This window comes from Ictalurus punctatus, chromosome 7 (genome assembly GCF_001660625.3).
Source record: "Ictalurus punctatus breed USDA103 chromosome 7, Coco_2.0, whole genome shotgun sequence".
Lineage (NCBI taxonomy): Eukaryota > Metazoa > Chordata > Actinopteri > Siluriformes > Ictaluridae > Ictalurus > Ictalurus punctatus.
The window spans coordinates 23,952,066-23,972,564 of record NC_030422.2 but is presented as its reverse complement, the minus strand read 5'-3'; the positions used below and the strand labels follow the sequence as shown (position 1 = coordinate 23,972,564).

At 37.7% G+C, this 20,499-nt stretch overlaps 4 protein-coding genes across 7 annotated transcripts in view; all 4 read left to right on the top strand.

Annotated features, from left to right (window-relative positions):
- The window catches only part of LOC108267935 (E3 ubiquitin-protein ligase TRIM39), a 66,606-nt gene extending 63,707 nt beyond the window's left edge, over positions 1-2,899 (top strand). Inside the window, exons 4-8 of the mRNA XM_053681950.1 lie at positions 610-705; positions 799-1,032; positions 1,129-1,291; positions 1,402-1,428; positions 2,068-2,899. Coding sequence (XP_053537925.1) covers positions 610-705; positions 799-1,032; positions 1,129-1,291; positions 1,402-1,428; positions 2,068-2,600 — 1,053 coding nt within the window. The 3' untranslated portion in view covers positions 2,601-2,899. The remainder of the gene's footprint in view (positions 1-609; positions 706-798; positions 1,033-1,128; positions 1,292-1,401; positions 1,429-2,067) is intronic.
- LOC108267932 (E3 ubiquitin-protein ligase TRIM39) overlaps positions 1-20,499 on the top strand; it is a 110,004-nt gene that overhangs the window by 41,567 nt on the left and 47,938 nt on the right. For 2 of the 4 annotated variants that reach the window (XM_053681921.1, XM_053681922.1), the window contains exon 2: positions 11,936-12,022. In XM_053681921.1, the coding sequence (XP_053537896.1) occupies positions 12,004-12,022 (19 nt within the window). In that variant the 5' untranslated portion in view covers positions 11,936-12,003. Of the gene's footprint in view, positions 1-9,881; positions 11,294-11,935; positions 12,023-20,499 lie in introns of those variants that run through there. The other 2 variants (XM_053681920.1, XM_053681923.1) reach the window with 2 other exon arrangements.
- Positions 9,882-19,003, top strand: LOC108267936 (E3 ubiquitin-protein ligase TRIM39). Its single transcript, XM_053681925.1, has 8 exons — positions 9,882-9,954; positions 11,936-12,022; positions 15,668-16,224; positions 16,525-16,620; positions 16,728-16,961; positions 17,058-17,220; positions 17,325-17,360; positions 18,243-19,003. Exons 2-8 carry the CDS (start codon positions 12,004-12,006, stop codon positions 18,788-18,790), a joined length of 1,653 nt encoding a protein of 550 aa, XP_053537900.1. The 5' UTR covers positions 9,882-9,954; positions 11,936-12,003; the 3' UTR covers positions 18,791-19,003.
- The window catches only part of LOC128628785 (E3 ubiquitin-protein ligase TRIM39), a 30,944-nt gene continuing 22,382 nt past the window's right edge, over positions 11,938-20,499 (top strand). The window contains exon 1 of the mRNA XM_053681918.1: positions 11,938-12,022. Coding sequence (XP_053537893.1) covers positions 12,004-12,022 — 19 coding nt within the window. The 5' untranslated portion in view covers positions 11,938-12,003. The remainder of the gene's footprint in view (positions 12,023-20,499) is intronic.

The following is a 20,499-nucleotide window of genomic DNA, read 5'->3' as shown; positions in this document are numbered from 1 at the left end:
TTAATGCTGATAATATAAAATAGAATAAATAAATATCCAGAAGATACAGTGATTTTCATTTTTAATAAAACTGCAGAAAATACAACGAATAGATAAATAAATATTGATATTTGTTCATTAGCTTATCACGTGTGCTCTCTCTCTCTCTCTCCCTCTCTCCAGTAACTGCATATCAATGGCTCAAGTCTCCACTTCGCTTTGTGGCTGCATTACCATGCGCATTATTTTTCTAATAATTAAACGGTCCGTCATCAATTATTCCTTACATATGTCTGGAAAATCTCAATTTTCTGTCATTTTGTTTGTTGTTAATTGTGTGTGCTGTGGTGGACAGTAGGCTAACATTTCTGTTAGTTCAGTTAACTTGGCGAAGTTTTATGGAATAGATATGCGGTCAAGACCTGACTACTTTGGCTATGCATTTACTAAAAAAATATTTTCAAACCTCAGAACATCTGTCAGCCAATCAAAATCGAGAATTCAACAGTTATGTGGTATAATTTAACTTAATTATTTTAAAAAAAAATACAAATCATTTCTAAGAATGCATTTGAAACAAAAAGAAATCTATTACTTTACATATTATATTGTCTTCAACTTTGTCCTCAGACACAGCTGGGGAAAACACAGACAGATGTGCAGCAGATGATTCAGGACCGACTGAAGAAGATCCAAGTGATCAAACACTCAGTAGATGTCAGCAAAGTGTGTAGAACATGCCATGACTTTTAACTGCATTAAACACTAATTCACTATTCAGTTTTATCTGATGGAAGAGAAAATGTGTTCCTCCTTTAGAGAAGCACAGAGAAAGAGAAAGCAGACAGTGTTGTAGTCTTCACTGCTCTGATTCGCTCCATTGAGAGAAGTCAGGCTGAGCTGCTCAAGGTGATGGAGGAGAAGCAGAAAGCAGCAGAGAGGCAGGCTGAAGGACTCATTAAAGAGCTGGAGCAGGAAATCACTGTGCTAAAGAGGAGAGACACTGAGCTGGAGCAGCTCTCACACACTGAGGAGCATCTCCACCTCCTTCAGGTCAGTGTTCCTCTCTCTGCTCACTGGCAATGCAGAACATCACAGAACAACACTCACCATGCTGAGGGATTTCTCCTCTCTCCTGCTCTACTGTAGATTTACTCCTCCATGTGCAGCCCTCCACACACCAAGAACTGGACTGAGATCAGTATTAACACTGATCTGAGTGGGGACACTGTGAGGACAGCTCTGTCTCAGCTTCAGAAGACTCTGAATAAGAAACTCACTAAAACACTCAATGACAAGTTAAAGGAAACAGGTGAGAAACTTTCATATTTAACAATTTTTAGGCATAAGTCTAAAATGTGTTGCATTAAAATGATCTTAAATCTAATGAAAGTGATGTTTTGTTGTGATTCGTTTCCACAGAACTGAAGAGGATTCAGCAGTATGCAGGTACAGTGAGGTTTCTGATTTCCTCTCATATTAAAATGTACATATCAGCATTACACCACTGCATCATCAGACTGATTTTCATCTGTAGATCTCTCCAGCTAAAAGGAAGTCTTAAAGTGTCTCTCATGATCCTCCTCACTATAGCTCCCTATTACTGCCATGCACTAAAGCCCTTAAACCCTTTTCTACTTTAGAAAGACTGATCTTCTTCTTACATTTCACTAAGAAAGTCATGCAGGAAACATGTATGTTTGGACAGAGATTCACTTTATCCTTTTTTTTTTTTTTTTAAATTCATGAGTATTAAACTTTAATTTCTTTGCCTATCAAATGTAAATGTTTTTGTGCAAGGCAAACAAAAGTCACGTGCGTGCGTGCGTGTGTGTTTCTCTCATGTTCTGTGACTCTAAAATATGAAATAAAGTTTCAAAGGAAAACATTTTATATTTCTCATCTTTGACAGGCTCCTACCATCAACTGTACAAGTTTTTATCTTTTTACAAGAGATCATTTAAAATGTTTCATTATTTAATCTTCTACAAATCCTCTTATAAATCCTAATGAATCTGATCCACTGATGATGATGATTTCATATTTTTTACCTGCAAACTCACATCTCACTCTGTGTGTTTCTCTCAGTGGATGTGACTCTGGATCCTGATACAGCTCATTCATATCTCATCCTGTCTGCTGATGGAAAACAAGTGACACATGGAGACACAGAACAGGATCTCCCTGATACACCACAGAGGTTTAATTCATGTGTTAATGTTCTGGGAAAGCAGAGTTTCTCCTCAGGGAGATTGTATTATGAGGTGCAGGTCAGAGGAAAAACTAAGTGGACATTAGGAGTCGCAAGAGAGAACATTAACAGGAAGGGGAAGATTACACTGAGACCTCAGAATGGATTCTGGACTGTGCGGCTGAGGAATGAGAATCAGTATACGGCTCTTGCTGGTTCCCCTGTCCCCCTCACACTGAGAGAGAAGGTGGAGAAGGTGGGGGTGTTTGTGGATTATGAGGAGGGTCTGGTCTCCTTTTATGATGTGAAGTCCAGCTCTCATATCTACTCTTTCACTGGTCAGTCTTTCACTGAGAAACTCTATCCTTACTTCAGTCCTTGTTCAAATGCAGGAGGTAAAAATTCAACACCACTGATCATCTGTATTTAACACTGAATGAATTTTCACCTCACAGATATAATCATCTATTAAATGGTGAGAATAAAAATAAATATTACTTTTTTCTGGTAAATTTTAGAAATACATATTCCCTTTTAAAGTTCTGTACAGTTTATTTTAATACTTGTTTTTTTCACATAAACAAATTTATTTTAATCCTACAGTGTGTTTTTACACATTATGATTGTGGAACTTTGTCACTATAAATCAAATATGAATAAAGATCATTTACAGTTCACACTGAGTTTTATTGCAGAATTTAATATGATCAATAAAATGTATGATGTTCAGCTGCTGATGTCTGTGTAGATAAAACCGAACACCACTGAGTTTCTCCTTCAAACTTCATCAAACACAAACATAATCACAGTCATCTTTTATTTAGAAATAAACATGTCAGTGTTATTGTATTCTTTAAAAAAAGAAATGAGTGAATAAATGAATCCTCTCTCTGCACTAATTTCTGCCATCTGCTGGAACAAAGGTGAAATTGTGTGGTCTATTTTTATGGGATCAATTTCCCGTCAAAAGTATTGCGGTCACGGATCGAAAAATAATAAGCGTGAATCAAACATTTTTTTAAAAACATACAGAATTATATCGCAAAAAACTAAACATGAATTCAAAGTTTTTTGAATCGCGCACAAAATCGTTTTCCTTGGTTATATTACTGTGTTTTTGTGCTCTCTGACATTTTCTGCTCATGTTTTCTTTTTTGAACGCTTGTGCTGTTTTTCCTTCTCTCTTGTTTCCACATTCTCCACTTTTCCAAATGTTGCAGTTCGAGTTTCATGTAAATGAGGGCGGGATTTAGCGTCACCATTGGTCCACTACAGCTCCTCCTCTAGCCAATCAATCAAAAAGGGGAGTTATTATTTTTTTAATACTTTTATACATATTATTATTTAGATCTGTGATCGTAATACTTTTGATGGGAACTTGATCCCATACATTTTCGGAAAACAAATTTCTTAAACATAGGATGGCAGATGGAACCTCATTAATATTCATGAAGGAAGCGCTACCTGATTGGTCAGTGTAGGACTGCGTGATTATGACCAATGTGATAATCACGATTATTTTGATCAATATTGAGATCACGATTATTTATCACGATTATTCACTGATTTTAGGGACAATATATTATTATTGCACTTTCACATTTAAATAAACAGACCGCTGCTTTCAGCTCCATGTTGTACTACATTCCTGCTAATGTACAAATCTTTGCATCAGATTAGACGGGTCCTTAAAGTGCATCATCTCGTAGAAGCAAAATCTAAATAAAATTGTACCCAAAATATAGGATAAGTAGAAATAAAAATGCCATCAATCAAATGAAAATATCTATCAAATATAACAATATGCAACCAAATGAAAGCAATTCAGGCCTGTGCAGAAAAGGCAATAACAGTGTTTACAGGTTTTTGGCAAGAAACACCAGCCTGTCAACATTTTCTGGCTTGAGAGAGGAGCGAAGGCAGGTCACTACATTTCCCCCCGTGCTAAAAACCCTGTCTGAAGGGGAACTTGTGGCCCGAATGCACAAGTACTTTTTTGCCAGTTTCAAGAGTCATGGATAGAGTCTCTGGTGTTCCCTCCACCAGTCCAGCGGATCCTCCTCACTGTCAAGGTTGTCTAATTGTAGGTAAGACTGTAGCTCAGAGGCTATAGCTTGTTGTTCGTGGTGGGGTGAGGGTCTTGGTGTGGTTCCCTCAGTGGCTCCTCAGCAGTCTCAACATGGGGATCAGTTGGGCCCATCACCATGAAAAGAGTATAGTAAATCTAATGATCAATAATATAATGTATTTAACATGCATATCCAGAAAGTAGATTACAGCACATTACAGCACCTGATTTTGTAGCACATTTGAATCTACTTCATTTAATTCATTTATAATAAATTCTGTCAATGTCAAGCAGATATTGTGTCAGAGGCTCCTTATATTTTTCATCCAGGTAGCTCAGGATTTTGGTCTTGATGGTGCGTATTAGGTCTGGATCATCATCCTTCACTTTCAGGATAGAGGAGCTGAAAAGGTGGAGGACTGGTTTTACAAAGGACACACTGACATATTTTTCACTGGAAAGCGCATCAGTAAACTCAGTCAGAGGGCAGAGGGAATTGTTGATGGCCTCCAGGACGTCACTGTCCTGCCTCCTGCCATGTGGGGATGAGTTGTCGGGCCTTTCTGTCAGTGGACAAGACATGAGCAATGGCCTTCTGCTGCTCCAGGACTCTTTCTATCATGGCTTGCCTCGATCCCCACCTTGTGGGGCACTCGGTCTTCAGAGCATGCTCTGGAAACTTCAGCTCCCTTTGTGCCCCTGATAGCTCCTTTTTACGCCTATTGACGATAGGAATACTGTGATAGTTTTTAAGTTATGGCTCAGACTGGCTAGTCCCTATAATGAAAGTTGCTTTTTTTGCTGAAAATAATTTAATACATATTAAGAAAGTAAAGAACATAATAGCTTTTATTTGAAAAAGTGCCAAAGGATCACCTTTTAAATTTTGAAGTTAAGCTTGTGTAAATGGTTGTGTATTTTACACAGTGTCCTCCATTAATATTGGCACCCTGCGTGGGATCCAGTAACATCCAGTAACAGGAAAGGAACATTTAATCTGACCCCTCAGAATGGATTCTTGGCTGTGATACTGAGGAATGAGAATAAGTATACGGCTTGTACTGGTCCCTCTGTCCCCCTCACACTGAGAGAGAAGGTGGAGAAGGTCGGGGTGTTTGTGGATTATGAGGAGGGTCTGGTCTCCTTTTATGATGTGAAGTCCAGCTCTCATATCTGCTCTCTCACTGGTCAGTCTTTCACTGACAAACTCTATCCTTACTTCAGTCCTTGTTCAAATGAAGGAGGTAAAAAAGAAGGTAAAAAATCATCACCACTAAAGGAGGTAAAAACAAAAAAACAAAAATAAATTCAGCACAGTTGATCATCTCTCCTGTATTTAAGACTAAATAAATTTTCACCTCACAAATTTAATGATCTATTAAATGGTGAAAATATTTTTTTTTTCTGGTAAGATTTAGAAATACATATTCCCCTTTTAAAGTGCTTTACGGTTTATTTTAATACCTGGGGTTTGTTGTGCATAAACAAATATGTTTAATTCTAAACATTATTCTTGTGGGAAATAAATAAATAAACTACTTGCGTTGTGATTTTGTTTTTATCTGTTTGTTTAGTTTTTGTTCACAATCGTTAGCACATCGAAATAGATAAAGACAGTCAAGGCTCTTATTGTTAACGAACTCATTACTGATCAGGAATGTAATATAATGTGTTTAACGGAAACTTGGATTAAACCAAACGAGTACATAGCATTAAATGAAGCCAGTCCTCCTGGATACAGTTATGTGCATCTGCCTCGTTCAACTGGTAGAGGAGGTGTCGCACTTAGTCAAAATCTAGGCGTCACACAAAAACTTAGTTATGAATTTAAATCTTTTGAAATTCTTTATAACAGTATAACTTATGTAGCTACAAAAAATGAGTCAATTCCTCTGATTATTATTTACAGACCCCCAGGGCCACATACTGATTTCCTTAGTGAATTTGCAGACTTTATCTCAAACCTGGTTGTGTCTGTAGATAAAGCATTAATCGTTGGTGATTTTAATATTCATTTTGATAACCTGGAAGACCCACTGAGAACAGCTGATGTGTCCATCTTAGATTCAGTAGGGGTTAATCAGAACGTAATCGGACCTACTCATAATGGTGGTCACACTCTTGACCTCATACTAACATACGGATTAAACGTAGGGGCAGTGGTGGCTTGGCGGTTAAGGCTCTGGGTTACTGATCGGAAGGTCGGGAATTCAAGCCCCAGCACTGCAAACTGCCACTGTTGGGCCATTGAGCAAGGCCCTTAACCCTCTCTGCTCCAGGGATGCTGTATCATGGTTGAACCTGCGCTCTGACCCCAGCTTTCTGACATGCTGGGGTATGCGAAGAAAATAATTTAATTGTATATGTGATCAATAAAGACTCATTATATAGAAAATATTGTAATTTTTTTGACAGTCCGAAGTTGTCTCAGACCATTATCTTATCTCGTTCATAATACGTATTGATCATAATATTTCCACCTCGCCTCACTACTGCAGAAAACGTACTTTCACATCAGCTACTGCACCGAGCTTCATAAATAACCTCCCAGAGACATCAGTTAGATTTGGATCACCGTCTGATCTGACAGAACTCGATCAAGCGACAGAATGCTTAGAGTCAACGCTCTGCTACATGCTAGATAGAGTGGCTCCACTCAAAAGAAAAATAATCAAGAGAAAAACCTATCGCCCTGGTATAACGATCAAACGTATACCTTAGAACAGACCACTCGACAATTAGAATGTAAATGGCGTCAAACCAAGTTGGTGGTATTTCAAACAGCATGGAAGGAGAGTCTACTGAACTATAGACAATCTCTTAGTGCTGCTAGAAAAGTCTATCTCTCCACCTTAATAGGAGATAACAAAAACAATTCGAGATTTCTATTCAACACGGTAGCAAAATTAACTAAGAATAAAACCACTACAGAGAGAAGCACTCAATCATTACATAGCAGCGAAGATTTCATGAAATTTTTCATTGGTAAAGTTGAAGATATTAGATGTGAAATTCAGGTTATTAAATTAAAACCAGACGGTTTTATAACTGACCCTATAGACGATAATATAGCAATATCAGAACAATGTTTAGAATGTTTTACTCCCCTTAGAGAGACCGAACTAGCTTTTTAATCTCTTCAGCGAAATCATCAACTTGCCTACTAGATCCTGTACCTACATGTTTCTGTAAACAGATTTGTCCTGGAGTAATTGAACCGCTTTTAAATAGAATCAATTCTTCCTTTAGCACTGGCTATGTACCTAAATCATTTAAATGAGCAGTTATTAAAACCCTGATTAAAAAACCTGACCTTGACCCCTCTCAACTGTCCAGCTATAGACCTATATCAAATCTCCCCTTTTTCTCCAAGATATTAGAAAAGGTTGTAGCACAGCAGCTATGTTTGTACTTGCATAGGAATAACATTCATGAAATGCATCAGTCAGGATTTACACCTCATCATAGCACAGAGACAGCGCTAGTTAAAGTAGTAAATGACCTGCTACTGGCCTCAGGGTTGTGTCTCATTGCTTGTGTTACTTGATCTTAGTGCAGCTTTTGATACTATTGATCATACTATTGTCCTTGATAGACTAGAAAATGTTGCTGGCATTAAGGGAACAGCCCTCTCCTCGCTCAGGTCTTATTTGACTGATCGTTATCAGTTTGTAGATGTAAATGGCGATTTGTCCACGCATACCGAGGTTAAATTTGGTGTTCCACAAGGTTCTGTTTTAGGCCCACTGCTTTTTACTTTATATATGCTACCTCTAGGTCAAATTATTCATAAACATGGAATTAACTTCCACTGTCATGCTGATGATACACAGCTGTATGTTTCAACGAAGCCAGAGGACAGACAGCAGCATAATAAAGTTGAGGAATGTGTAAAGGACATTAGACACTGGATGCTTATTAACTTCCTCTTAATTAATTCTGATAAGACAGAAGAACTTCTATTAGGACCATTTGTAGCTAGAAGTAGTCTTTCTGATCTCATAGTAACTCTGGATGGACTTTCTATTTCATCATGTGCAGCAGTAAAAGACCTTGCTGTAATTATTGACTCCAGTCTATCATTTGATACTCATGTTGATAATATTACTAGGATAGGCTTCTTTCATCTCAGAAATATTGCTAAAATAAGAAATATATTATCACAACATGATGCAGAAATATTAGTTCATGCTTTCGTCACCTCTAGATTAGATTACTGTAATGCCTTACTGTCTGGATGTTCCAGTAGGAGCATAAACAAACTCCAGTTAGTCCAGAATGTAGCTGCTAGAGTCCTAACTAGAACCAGAAGATACGACCACATCACCCTGATCTTATCAACACTGCATTGGCTCCCAGTGAAATCTTGTACTGATTATAAAATACTATTATTAACTTATAAAGCACTAAATGGTCTCGTGCCACAGTATCTAAGAGACCTTTTGCTTTTTGTTGATCAGACACGCCTACATAGATCAAAAGATGCAGGCTATTTGATGGTACCTCGAATAGTGAAGGCTACAGCAGGGGGAAGAGCTTTCTCTTATAGAGCCCCACGGGTATGGAATAGTCTTCCAATTAGTGTTCAGGACTCAGACACAGTCTCAGTGTTTAAGTCTAGACTTAAAACGTATTTGTTTACTCAAGCCTACCATGACTAGATTTTCTGTTACACTAAGCACAGTCCTAACAATCTCTTCTCTCCCTCTCTCCTTCTGTCGAGCCGCACACGATTTTATGGAGATACTAGAGATCCTGATCCTTTCTGCTCTCCGGACCTGCCTGATCCATTTCGGATGTCCTACCCCTGTATGGAGCTCTCATCTACTCCAATTCCAGATTGCGGGGACTACGGCTGCTTCTAAGGCCAAACAGACTTCATATAAAACCATAATGAACTTTTTTACACTATCTGGTGTTACCCAGATGAGGATGGGTTCCCTTCTGAGTCTGGTTCCTCTCAAGGTTTTGTCCTCTTTACATCTTAGGGAGTTTTTCCTTGCCACCGTTTTGATCAATTAGGATTAATTCACACACTTAAAATCTGTATACCATGTTTTATATGTTTCTGTAAAGTTGCTTTGAGACAATATGTATTGTAAAAAGTGCTATACAAATAAAATTGAATTGAATTGAATACCTGACACCTAGATGAACACTTTACAGTTGGCTTCATGACTGTCAATCATTCCCTTCAAATGCTATTGAGCTTTAAATAATGGTATATTTTGTGTATTTGCCCATGCAGTAATAAAATACATGGCAATATTTAAATATGATTTAATAGTTTATTTTGTAAAATCTAAAAAGGTGTGCGATATAGCTGACACCTACATGAACACTTTACAGTTGGTTATATGTAAGTCATTCCCTTCAAATGCTATTGAAGTTAGAAATGTGTTTAACAATGTCGTTTGTATCTTTAGAGACGGTCCCTTAATTTCCACATAGCTGCGAATATCGAACATCCAACGTGAAGCCAACTTTATACCAGTAGCAATGCTAGTAATGTGTCTGTGTTTATCAACTCAACTCTTCATCACACGTCACCAACAGAGAATTAGTTTGACTGACTTCACTGAGGAACAGGTTTAACTGTAGCACTGAGAAATGTGGCTCTTCCTGTATTACAGCTAGAGAAGAGTTTAAAGTACAATAATTATGTTCTTCGTGCAGCAACTCAGCTCGTACACACCTTTAGAGGGGAAACACACAGGTAAGATTTGGTTTGTTTAACAAATATAACACTAGTGTACAGTGTGCTTCATGGTGGATACATAACCTTTTTCCTTTGTTTAACATGTAAAGGTAAAACCCACCATGTAGATTTTTTTTGCTGAAATGGACAATAATGATGGCTTATGACACAATCCTAGAATATTACTCATTATTCATAATATTATTATTAATGAATATTTACAGTAAAATTAAGAAATGTTTGAGTGCATATTGAAACCTTTCACTTGCACAGTGTGTGATGTTGAGGTCTCTTCTGAAACGTAAGAGGAGACGAATGTGGGAGACAATGTTTTTTTTCTCAGGAGAAAAATTTGAGAAGCAGGAGAATTAAAGTCTCCATTTGATGTTCATATAACCTAATTTCTGGCTCGGAGAAACATTTGAGCTGTTAAAGAGATCTCATTTTTATTTTTCTTTCCTCTGGGATGTGACCTACAGGCCATAAACACAGTAAATGTTTATGTTCATTACATCACAAGCAGAAAAATTAACTCATATGGCTTTCAGGGAAGGATGTCTAGAAAAATGCCCCTTCTCTCTAAAAAATTAAATGAAGCATGATTTAGGTTTTCAAAATTGCATCTGAATTAACCACAAAATCCTTTGGACGATGAGACCATGGTGGAGAGGTTTGGTCATCATGTACAGCTCCATATTTCGGGAAAACCAAACAAAGCATATCACCACAAACACCTCAAACCAACTGTCAAGCACGGTTGCTGAAGGGGTGATGATTTTAGTTTGTTTTTCAGCCACAGGACATGGGAAACTTGCAGTCATTTAGACAACAATGGGCTCAACTTTACACCAGAATATTCATGAGACAGACATTTAATATCTTTTTTTATAAGCTCATGCTTTTAGTATTAATGTATAAATACTGATTATTTCACAAGAAATGTAGTTCACAATGATGTAAATATACTTTTATTTAAATATTATGTCTTCTAAAGTCTTAAGTCATGTGACCTAGCTAAAATATGTGCTACTTATAAACCCAAGGCATATAGCATATTAACATCTAGGCACAACATTTCATGTGCAGTTTGAATGACTATAAATACACATGAGCAGAGGTGAAGCTAGGGAGGTGCAGACAAACTGCATTGTGATCATATGTGGAACTGTCCCTTTATCAACCAGTACAAAGTGAACAAGGAAGTGACTAAAGTGAAAGAGAAAAGCAGTTAGCTCACATCGAGAAGAAACCCTTATTTTCACATTAATTTCTGAAATTAACTGCAGGATTATTAACTGACTCTGGAATATAAAAGCAGACAATTCTCACTCCCTGAAAAGAGGAAAGTAAAATAAAGGTATGTACTTCAGTGAATGTTTTATAGTTCAGAGGTTTTGTCAGTGTGTGATTTATCAGGATAAACTGCACAGGTAAACAATATCAGACAGAGACAGGGTCTCTAACACACTGCTGAAACACTGACTCTGAAATACAAACTGATTATAACTGTGTTTTTTATACTGTGTATTTAATGATCAGTGATCAACCGAGGCAGCAAAGCTGAAAAACAGAGTCAAAGGTTCCTTTATTTTATTAACTGCTCAAAAGTGGAGTGTTGAACTGATTCCAGCATGAACACTTAAATACAAGTTAAAATACAATTATACTTTATGCTTAATGACTACATTTGTCCAAATGTGTGAGCTGAACTTAATTACCTGTGTGTTTGTGTGTGTGTGTGTGTGTGTGTGTGTGTGTGTTAGAAGTACAGAGGTGAGCACTGGGTGAAACATAAACACTTCTACAATCATCAGGAAGTGAGAAACTGTGAATGATACAGTTACTGATCTGAGAGCTGTGAGATTGATCAGTGAAATTCTTCCAGTGTCATTGCTCATGTTTAACACTGCAGACAAGCATGCTGAGTCAAACAGACTAATCAGTATCACCTCATACTGTTACATGTGTGAACTGAATGATGTGATTTCTTACTGAAAAGATTCAAAACACAGGAGGAAGTAAATAGCTGAATCTTCATCACCAACAAAAGGCGGAAGAAGGAGGAGCATGGAAGAACAACGTTCATGTAAGTTATACAGCTTATATATGATTTGTATTTGTATTTATTAAATTATTACATAGATGTAAGTTACTGTTTCTATAGTAACAACTAATTCACAAGCGCTTGTGCTGCATGGTGGATGTGCTGCATCATTTAATGAATGATGTAATTCATTCATTAATCACTCCGTCATCAGCCGGCCACGCATAGGAGCTCCTCGCAAGATTTCTGACCAGGGAGTCAGAAGAATAGTCAGAAGAGTAGCCCAATAGCCAAGGACCATTCAGAAAGAGCTCCAGAAACACTTGGAGGCAGCAGGTGCCATTGTCACAGAGAAAACAATATTCCATGCACTCCACTGCTCACGCTCACCCCGCAAGTCTCCATTACTAAAGAAAAGGCATGTCGAAGCTCGTTTAAAGTTTGCTACAACTCATTTGGACAAGCCTATGAAATACTGGGAGAGTGTAGTCTGCTCAGACGAGAGCAAAATTTAACATTTTGGCTGTCATACTACACACCATGTTTGGAGAAGAAATGACACTGCACATCATCCTAAAAACACTATTCCAACAGTGAAGTTTGGAGGTGGAAGCATCATGGTGTGGGGCTGTTTTTCATCACATGGTACTGGCAGACTTCATATAATTGAAGGAACGATGAGTGGAGCCCTTTACCGGGAGATACTTGAGAAGAATTTGCAGCCATCCACCAGGATGATGAGAATGAGACATGGGTGCAGCTTCCAGCAGGAGAACGATCCAAAGCATACAGTAAAGGAAACTCTCAACTGGATTCAGAGAAAAAAAAATCAAGGTGTTAGAATGGCCCAGTCAATCACCTGACTTGAATCCAATTGAATGAAATTTAAAGACAATATGTTTAGAAGAATAGGCCAAAATCACACCTGAATACTGATTAATTTCTTCATACAGAAAGCGTCTTGAAGCTGTCATTACAAAACAAAGGCTTGTCCACTAAGTATTAAATACATTTCAGCTAGTGTGTTCAACATTTTTTTCCTGTTTCATTCCTCTTTATTACACATAACTTTATTTATGGACGTTAATGTTGTGAATTCTTTATATTTCCAGATTTCTTGAGTTAATACTGATGTCTGGTGAAAATTGTCACGTCTCGTGACGTATGGAAGATAGGATGGATGCAAGTGCAGTAGAAACAGTTTTATTTAAGAGCGACACAGGCAGGTTAATCCAAATCGTGATCCAAAAACATAATCCAAAATGCAAGAGGTCAGGCGATCGGCAAACAGGCATAAACTGGGCAAGGCAGGAAATATGTCGTGGTCACGGAAAACAAGTCGAGATTCAAAACATGAAACATAAACAATGACTATGAACTGGGAGCGGAGAAACCAGCGTGAACCAAACAAACGAATCTTAACATGAAACGGACTATGACTAACTGTAGAAAGGAATCAATACTAAGGTTCTCCTCTACTACACTATATCAATCTAAATTTCTTATCTATTCCACTCTAATATTCCGCGCCGTGTGCTGGGAGGCGCGCGGTATATATACATACATAATCAGCCTCTTAATGGCTGACGGCCGAGGGCAATTCGGACACACGTGACACAATAGCCAATGACGGAACAGGGAGGAGACATAACAAAACATAACAAATGCATGTGTCCAAATGTCATGAATGTCAACAACAATAAAGCGCCTTGCACGCCAGCCTGCATTCACATGCTCTTCAAGGGGAAGTCGTGACAGAACCCCCCCCCCCCCCCCACACACACACACACACACACACACACACACACACTGAACTGGTGGTACTGGAAACCCCTGGATCTGATATAATTAATACATTTCAGGACAACAGACATGACATGTTCATATTTCAGGCACTTGCTGCACAGTGCCTGTTGGTGTATAATGCAGTGCAGAACCTGGACCTGCTTTTTCCTCTTCTAATTTTCTTTGTACCAGCGCAACCAGTCCGTTTTTTCTGACTGTCATAGATGGGGCTCCGTCGGTTGTAATGCCTACCAGTTGGCTCCATGGTAAACGAACACGCTCAAACGCGTCACACAGCTCCTGAAAAATATCTTTGGATGTGGTGCGGCCGTGCATTGGACAAAAACTTAGCAACTCTTCTGTCACTTCGAACTTCTCATTAATACCCCTTATGAAATTGCGAGCTGAGCATTGTCAGTTTTATCTGTGCTTTCATCCAGTGCCACAGAGTATGCAGTGAAAGCTTTAACTTTATCACGTGACTGATCATAAATGTCACTTGATAACTCGCTGATCCGCTCCGCCACCATGTTAGCCGATAGCGCTATATAGTTGAACACACTCTTTTTTTCTGGACATAAAATATCCGGCAGGTAGCATTTCTATTAAACTCCACAAAAATACTGGGTAGTCCATCTTTCTTGAAACAGTCTGTGTTCATCATCCACCTTACGTTTTGATTTTGACAGCAACATCTTTGTTCTTCAGCACCTTCGCATTTTGGCCAACTTTGACCTTTGCCATGACAAACGAAATGCATTTTTAAAAAACAGAATTGTGTTTTTATTTTAATTATTTCAAAAGGGTAGGCTGAATTGGCATGAAACTGCTATAAAATATCATTAGATTTGGCAGGCCAGATTATATATATATTTTTTTTACATCCTGTCGTGGGCCGGACTGAGGGGGAAGGTGGGCCTGAAGTGGTCCGCAGGCCGGGAGTTTGAGACCCCTGATTTAGTGAGAACAGTACAGTGGGTTTAGGTGACCGAGCATTCAAGAGTTCTATTATAACTCTTCAATAATGATGGACTTGAAATATCGAGGACATTGAACTTTTTTATTGTGCTCAGAGTGAAAAACTAGTGAAAGGATCAACTCCACTCCGTCCCCGCACTCTTCTTCTCCACAATACAACTCTCCCCATATTAATTACCCAATATCCTGCCTATGAGGAGACAACACCAAAATAAAAGTCCTTAATGAAATGTGAAAAAATAAAATACAATCAATATAAAACAAAATCAGTTCCACAGGAACATAGAACAAAGTATTATTTAAAAAAAAAAGTTAATTATACAGTAAGGTCAAAACATTTGAGAGTACATTCAAATCTGTCATTCTGGAAATGAACATAAAGGTTTTGAATTGTTTTGCATATGTTCCACAACATTTAAAGTAACAACAGATTGATAAAAGTGTGACTTTGTTAAAAAATATGTTATAGTTGGAGCGTTGCAGTGATACTGTATAAGAGAAATAAAACACTCAAGCATGTACAGTTTTATATAAAAATATTCAGCTCTGGGATGAAAATGACTTCACACCATCCTGTCAGTGATTATTTTTAATGCACATTGTTCTGTGTTTTATGTCTTATATAAGAGATACAGTACACTTGTAAATACACTTGACTGTATAATTCATGAAGGTATTCTACCAAAACGTTTTAACAAAAACATTAAATGAAACTTCAACAAATGCCTCTACACTTCAGTTAGTGCGTTTAGAATAAAAAGCATTTTTCATATCAGTACTGGAAAACGTGTAGAAATTCTGGTCTGTGATTTTCACACCTTCACTACAGATTCAGTTTACTGTATAGAGACAAGGTTGAAACTAATTACAGTATTTCTACACTATTTATAAACAATGTGTAACCTTTTGTTCTATCAAACCTAGTTTCTCATGACTCCAGCAGTCTCCTGTCTGAAGATCAGCTGCAGTGTTCGGTCTGTCTGAATGTGTTCACTGATCCAGTCACCACTCCATGTGGACACAACTTCTGCAAGAGCTGCCTTACACAACGCTGGGAGAAGAGTCAACATTGTCACTGTCCATTATGTAAAGAGGAATTCACCAAGAGACCTGAACTGAAGATTAATACAACACTGAGAGGGGTTGCAGATCACTTCAAGAAGAAAAGTGGTCCTGACAAACCAGAGGTTCTTTGCGATGCCTGCACTGGAGAGAAGTTGAAGGCCCTGAAATGCTGTCTGGATTGTTGTGCAAGTTTGTGTGAAACTCATCTAGAGTTTCATAATAATATGCCCAAACATAAGAAACACAAACTAATAAACCCTGTGGAGAACCTGGAGGATTTCATCTGCCAGAAACATGAGAGAGCTCTGGAGCTGTTCTGTAGAGATGATCAGACGTGTGTGTGTAAGTTCTGCACTGAAGGAGACCACAAGAATCACAACACTGTTCCTATAGAGGAGGAAAACAGAGAGAGGAAGGTGAGAAACACTGATTAACATCAGATTTGGTTATTCTTATGGATATTACATTTTAATTTATCCAGTAGTAGATCAGATTAAAACGTTTTAAATTCAATTTCCGAGACTTCTTTAACCTTCACTGTTCAGCTATATGATTTGATTCAGCTTCACTTGTAAAATGCTAAATTATTTACATTAATAAATCATTATGAGGAAATTATTTACTATAGTAAAACTTATATCTCCACATATATGTGGATAAATTTAGACAAATCACTTTTTTTTAACAAAACTATTTTTCTTTTACTCTGTCCTCAGACACAGCTGGAGAAAACACAGACAGATGTGCAGCAGATGATTCACGACCGACTGAAGAAGCTCCAAGAGATCAAACACTCAGTAGAGCTCAGCAAAGTGCTTTTTAGTTGCTTTTTTATTTTATAGAAATTAACAAACTGCATTAAACATTGTTTCACTATTCAGTGTAATCTGATGGAAGTGAAAATGTGTTCCTCCTTTAGAGAAGCACAGAGAAAGAGAAAGCAGACAGTGTTGAAGTCTTCACTGCTCTGATTCGCTCCATTGAGAGAAGTCAGGCTGAGCTGCTCAAGGTGATGGAGGAGAAGCAGAAAGCAGCAGAGAGGCAGGCTGAAGAACTCATTAAAGAGCTGGAGCAGGAAATCACTGTGCTAAAGAGGAGAGACACTGAGCTGGAGCAACTCTCAATCACTGAGGAGCATCTCCACCTCCTACAGGTCAGTGGTCCTCTCTCTGCTCACTGGCAATGCAGAACATCACAGAACAACACTCACCATGCTGAGGGATTTCTCCTCTCTCCTGCTCTACTGTAGATTTACTCCTCCGTGTGCAGCCCTCCACACACCAAGAACTGGACTGAGATCAGTATTAACACTGATCTGAGTGGGGACACTGTGAGGACAGCTTTGTCTCAGCTTCAGAAGACTCTGAATGAGAAACTCACTAAAGCACTGGATGACAATTTAAAGGAAACAGGTGAGAAACGTTCATATTTACCATTTTCTTTCAGTTATAAGTCTAAAACGTGTTTCATTGAAATGATCTTAAATCTAATGAAAGTGATATTTTGTTGTAATTAGTTTCCACAGAACTGAAGATGATTCAGCAGTATGCAGGTACAGTGAGGTTTCTGATTTCCTCTCATATTAAAATGTACATATCAGCATTACACCACTGCATCATCAGACTGATTTTCATCTGTAGATCTCTCCAGCTAAAAGGAAGTCTTAAAGTGTCTCTCATGATCCTCCTCACTATAGCTCCCTTTTACTGCCATGCACTAAAGCCCTTAAACCATTTTCTACTTTAGAAAGACTGATCTTCTTTTTACATTTCACTAAGAAAGTCATGCAGGAAACATGTATGTTTGGACAGAGATTAACTTTATTCTTTTTCTAAACTGCTTGATAAAACTTTGATTTGTGTCTCTACCACTGACTGAGGTAAAACTTGGAGTTTGGAAGAGAACATATGACGTGATAGAGACACTGCATGTTTAAAAAAAAATATTTAAACTATATTATTAACTACATGAGATTAAAACCCAGAACTTTTTTTTATAACACGAAAACATCATTAACCTTTGATAGGCAGAGAAAGCAAGGTTTTATCATGCAGTTAAACGAAAGAATAATGTTATCAGATATTTATCACTACAGACTCAGTGAATTTATTTTGTCCATCAAAATTTACTCTCAAATGTTTTTCTCCCATGTTCTTTGACTCTTTCTATGTTTTTCCTGAAGAAAAAAATTACAAACACAAATATATAACTAAAGTAAAGTTTCAAAAGGAAAACATTTTATTTTCTCATCTTTGACAGGCTCCTACCATCAACTGTACATGTTTTCCCCTTTTTTTCAAGGGATAATTTAAAAATGTTTAATTCTTTAATCTTCTACAAATCCTCTTGTAAATCCTAATGAATCTGATCCACTGATGATGATTTAATATTTTTTACCTGCAAACTCATATCTCACTCTGTGTGTTTCTCTCAGTGGATGTGACTCTGGATCCTGATACAGCTCATCCTGATCTCATCCTGTCTGCTGATGGAAAACAAGTGACACATGGAGACACAGAACAGAATCTCCCTGATACACCACAGAGGTTTAATCCATGTGTCTGTGTTCTGGGAAAGCAGAGTTTCTCCTCAGGGAGATTTTATTATGAGGTGCAGGTCAGAGGGAAAACTGTGTGGGATCTCGGAGTCGCCACAGAGTCCATTAACAGGAAGAGGACGATTATACTGAGACCTCAGTATGGATTATGGACTGTGGGGTTGAGAAATGAGAATGAGTATAGGGCATTTGCTGGTCCCTCTGTCCGCCTCACACTGAGAGAGAAGGTGGAGAAGGTGGGGGTGTTTGTGGATTATGAGAAGGGTCTGGTCTCCTTTTATGATGTGAAGTCCAGCTTTCATATCTACTCTTTCACTGGTCAGTCTTTCACTGAGAAACTCTATCCTTACTTCTGTCCTTGTTCAAATGCAGGAGGTAAAAATTCAGCACCACTGATCATCTCTCCTGTAATTGGGACTGAATGAACATTCACCTCATTAATCTAATCAACTAATAAGTGGTGAGAATAAAAATGAATATTTGATTTTTCTTGTAAATTCATATAAAAAATAAATTCAATATATATTTTCATTTAAAGTATTCTTTAAAACTTTTTTTTGCATGAACAAATAATTTTAATCCTACAGTCTGTTTTTTGTTTTTTTTGTTTTGTTGGTTGTTTTTTTTTGTTTGTTTTTTTTTTTTTACATATTATGATTGGGGAACTTTGTCACTCCGAATCAAATATAAATAAAGATAATTTACAGTTCACACTGAGTTTTACTGCAGAATTTAATATGATCAATAAAATGTATGAAGTTCAGCTGCTGATGTCTGTGTAGATAAAACCGAACACCTCTGCATTTCTCCTTCAAACTTCATCAAACACAATCAAATTCATCTTTTATTTGAAAATAAACATTTGAGGGTTATTGTGTTCTTAAAAACAAAAGGAATAAATTAATGAATACATTAATCTTCTCTCTGCGCTAAATTCTGACATCTGGTGGTACAATGGAGAAATCACGTGATACGTTCTTAAGTAGGCTGACAGTGGGAAACTCATTAATATTCAAAAGAGATGTGCTTCCTGATGGGTCAGTGACACGCTTTGGCTCTGATGCTTCATGTCTGCATGAGATCGTTTTCTCACTGACATGAACAGTTATCCTGAGTAGACTACACTGACTAGTGTAATCACATGGTTAACCACATGGTTAACCAACAGGAAATACACATTTTATTTGATTTTCTGTTTGAAAAGACAGCTAGCTATGCAGTAAAGTTAAAAATATTTTAACAAATATTTCAGTCCAGCTGTGTTTTATTTAGTACATTTCCCACACTGAAATGAAAATGTCATTATGTGATAAATGGGTAAATTGCTCAGTGGGACAGTAAGTCTCTGCAACTTTAATCACCAACCTTTAGCCACAATTACCCTTTGTCAACTAAAGAATCCTTTAGCACCACCTCTGGCCATCATGCCTTATGGGCTATCTTCAGCACTTGCAGTATTTCAGTGTTTGATTAATGACATTGTTACATAACAGGACGTAAAGACAGGAAGTAAACGCTGGAGAGCAGTCTTTATTGTGCCACTTAAATAAACACACGAGGAGGCAGGAAACCAGATCTAAACATAAAACTCTAACTCAAGCAAGAGCGTGAAACTTAACTCAAACTGTTGTCCTTTATAACCAAGACAGGAAACAATCCTCTAACAATGGCAGGAACACATCTAACTAGAACAGGAACATCTCATTTAACTAGAACAGGAACATCTCATTTAACTATAGTTTGGGATAAGCACACTTATCTTGGGCATGGCATCAACATTCTTATCTATGACAGGACTTAAACTTTCTTGACTTCGACAGGATACAAATACTCAACTACGACAGGGTTTAAACTAAGTAACAGGAAAACAGACAGAGCATGGCAACATCACAACCTGGCACCATTATACATTCCATCGTCTTCTCTGTTAGTCCTTTCACTTCTTTACTTTACTTGGCTTGGCATTACGTTGCTTTAGGGGATGTGATGTTATGTTACTTCAACACTAATGCCGCATGATGTGCACAGGACCATGAGGGGTTTAAGTAAACAGTCTCTTGATTGCGACAGCTGGCGACACTTAACCCAGCTTTAGTGTCCATGCACACTTCAATCACGTGCACGTGCGCATTCT

Excerpts from the sequence above, each read along its gene's own strand:
- LOC108267936 (XM_053681925.1), top strand. Across the intron at positions 16,962-17,057 it reads AGCATCTCCACCTCCTACAG|ATTTACTCCTCCGTGTGCAG; the intron begins GTCAGTGGTCCT and ends GCTCTACTGTAG. Across the intron at positions 17,361-18,242 it reads GATGATTCAGCAGTATGCAG|TGGATGTGACTCTGGATCCT; the intron begins GTACAGTGAGGT and ends TGTTTCTCTCAG.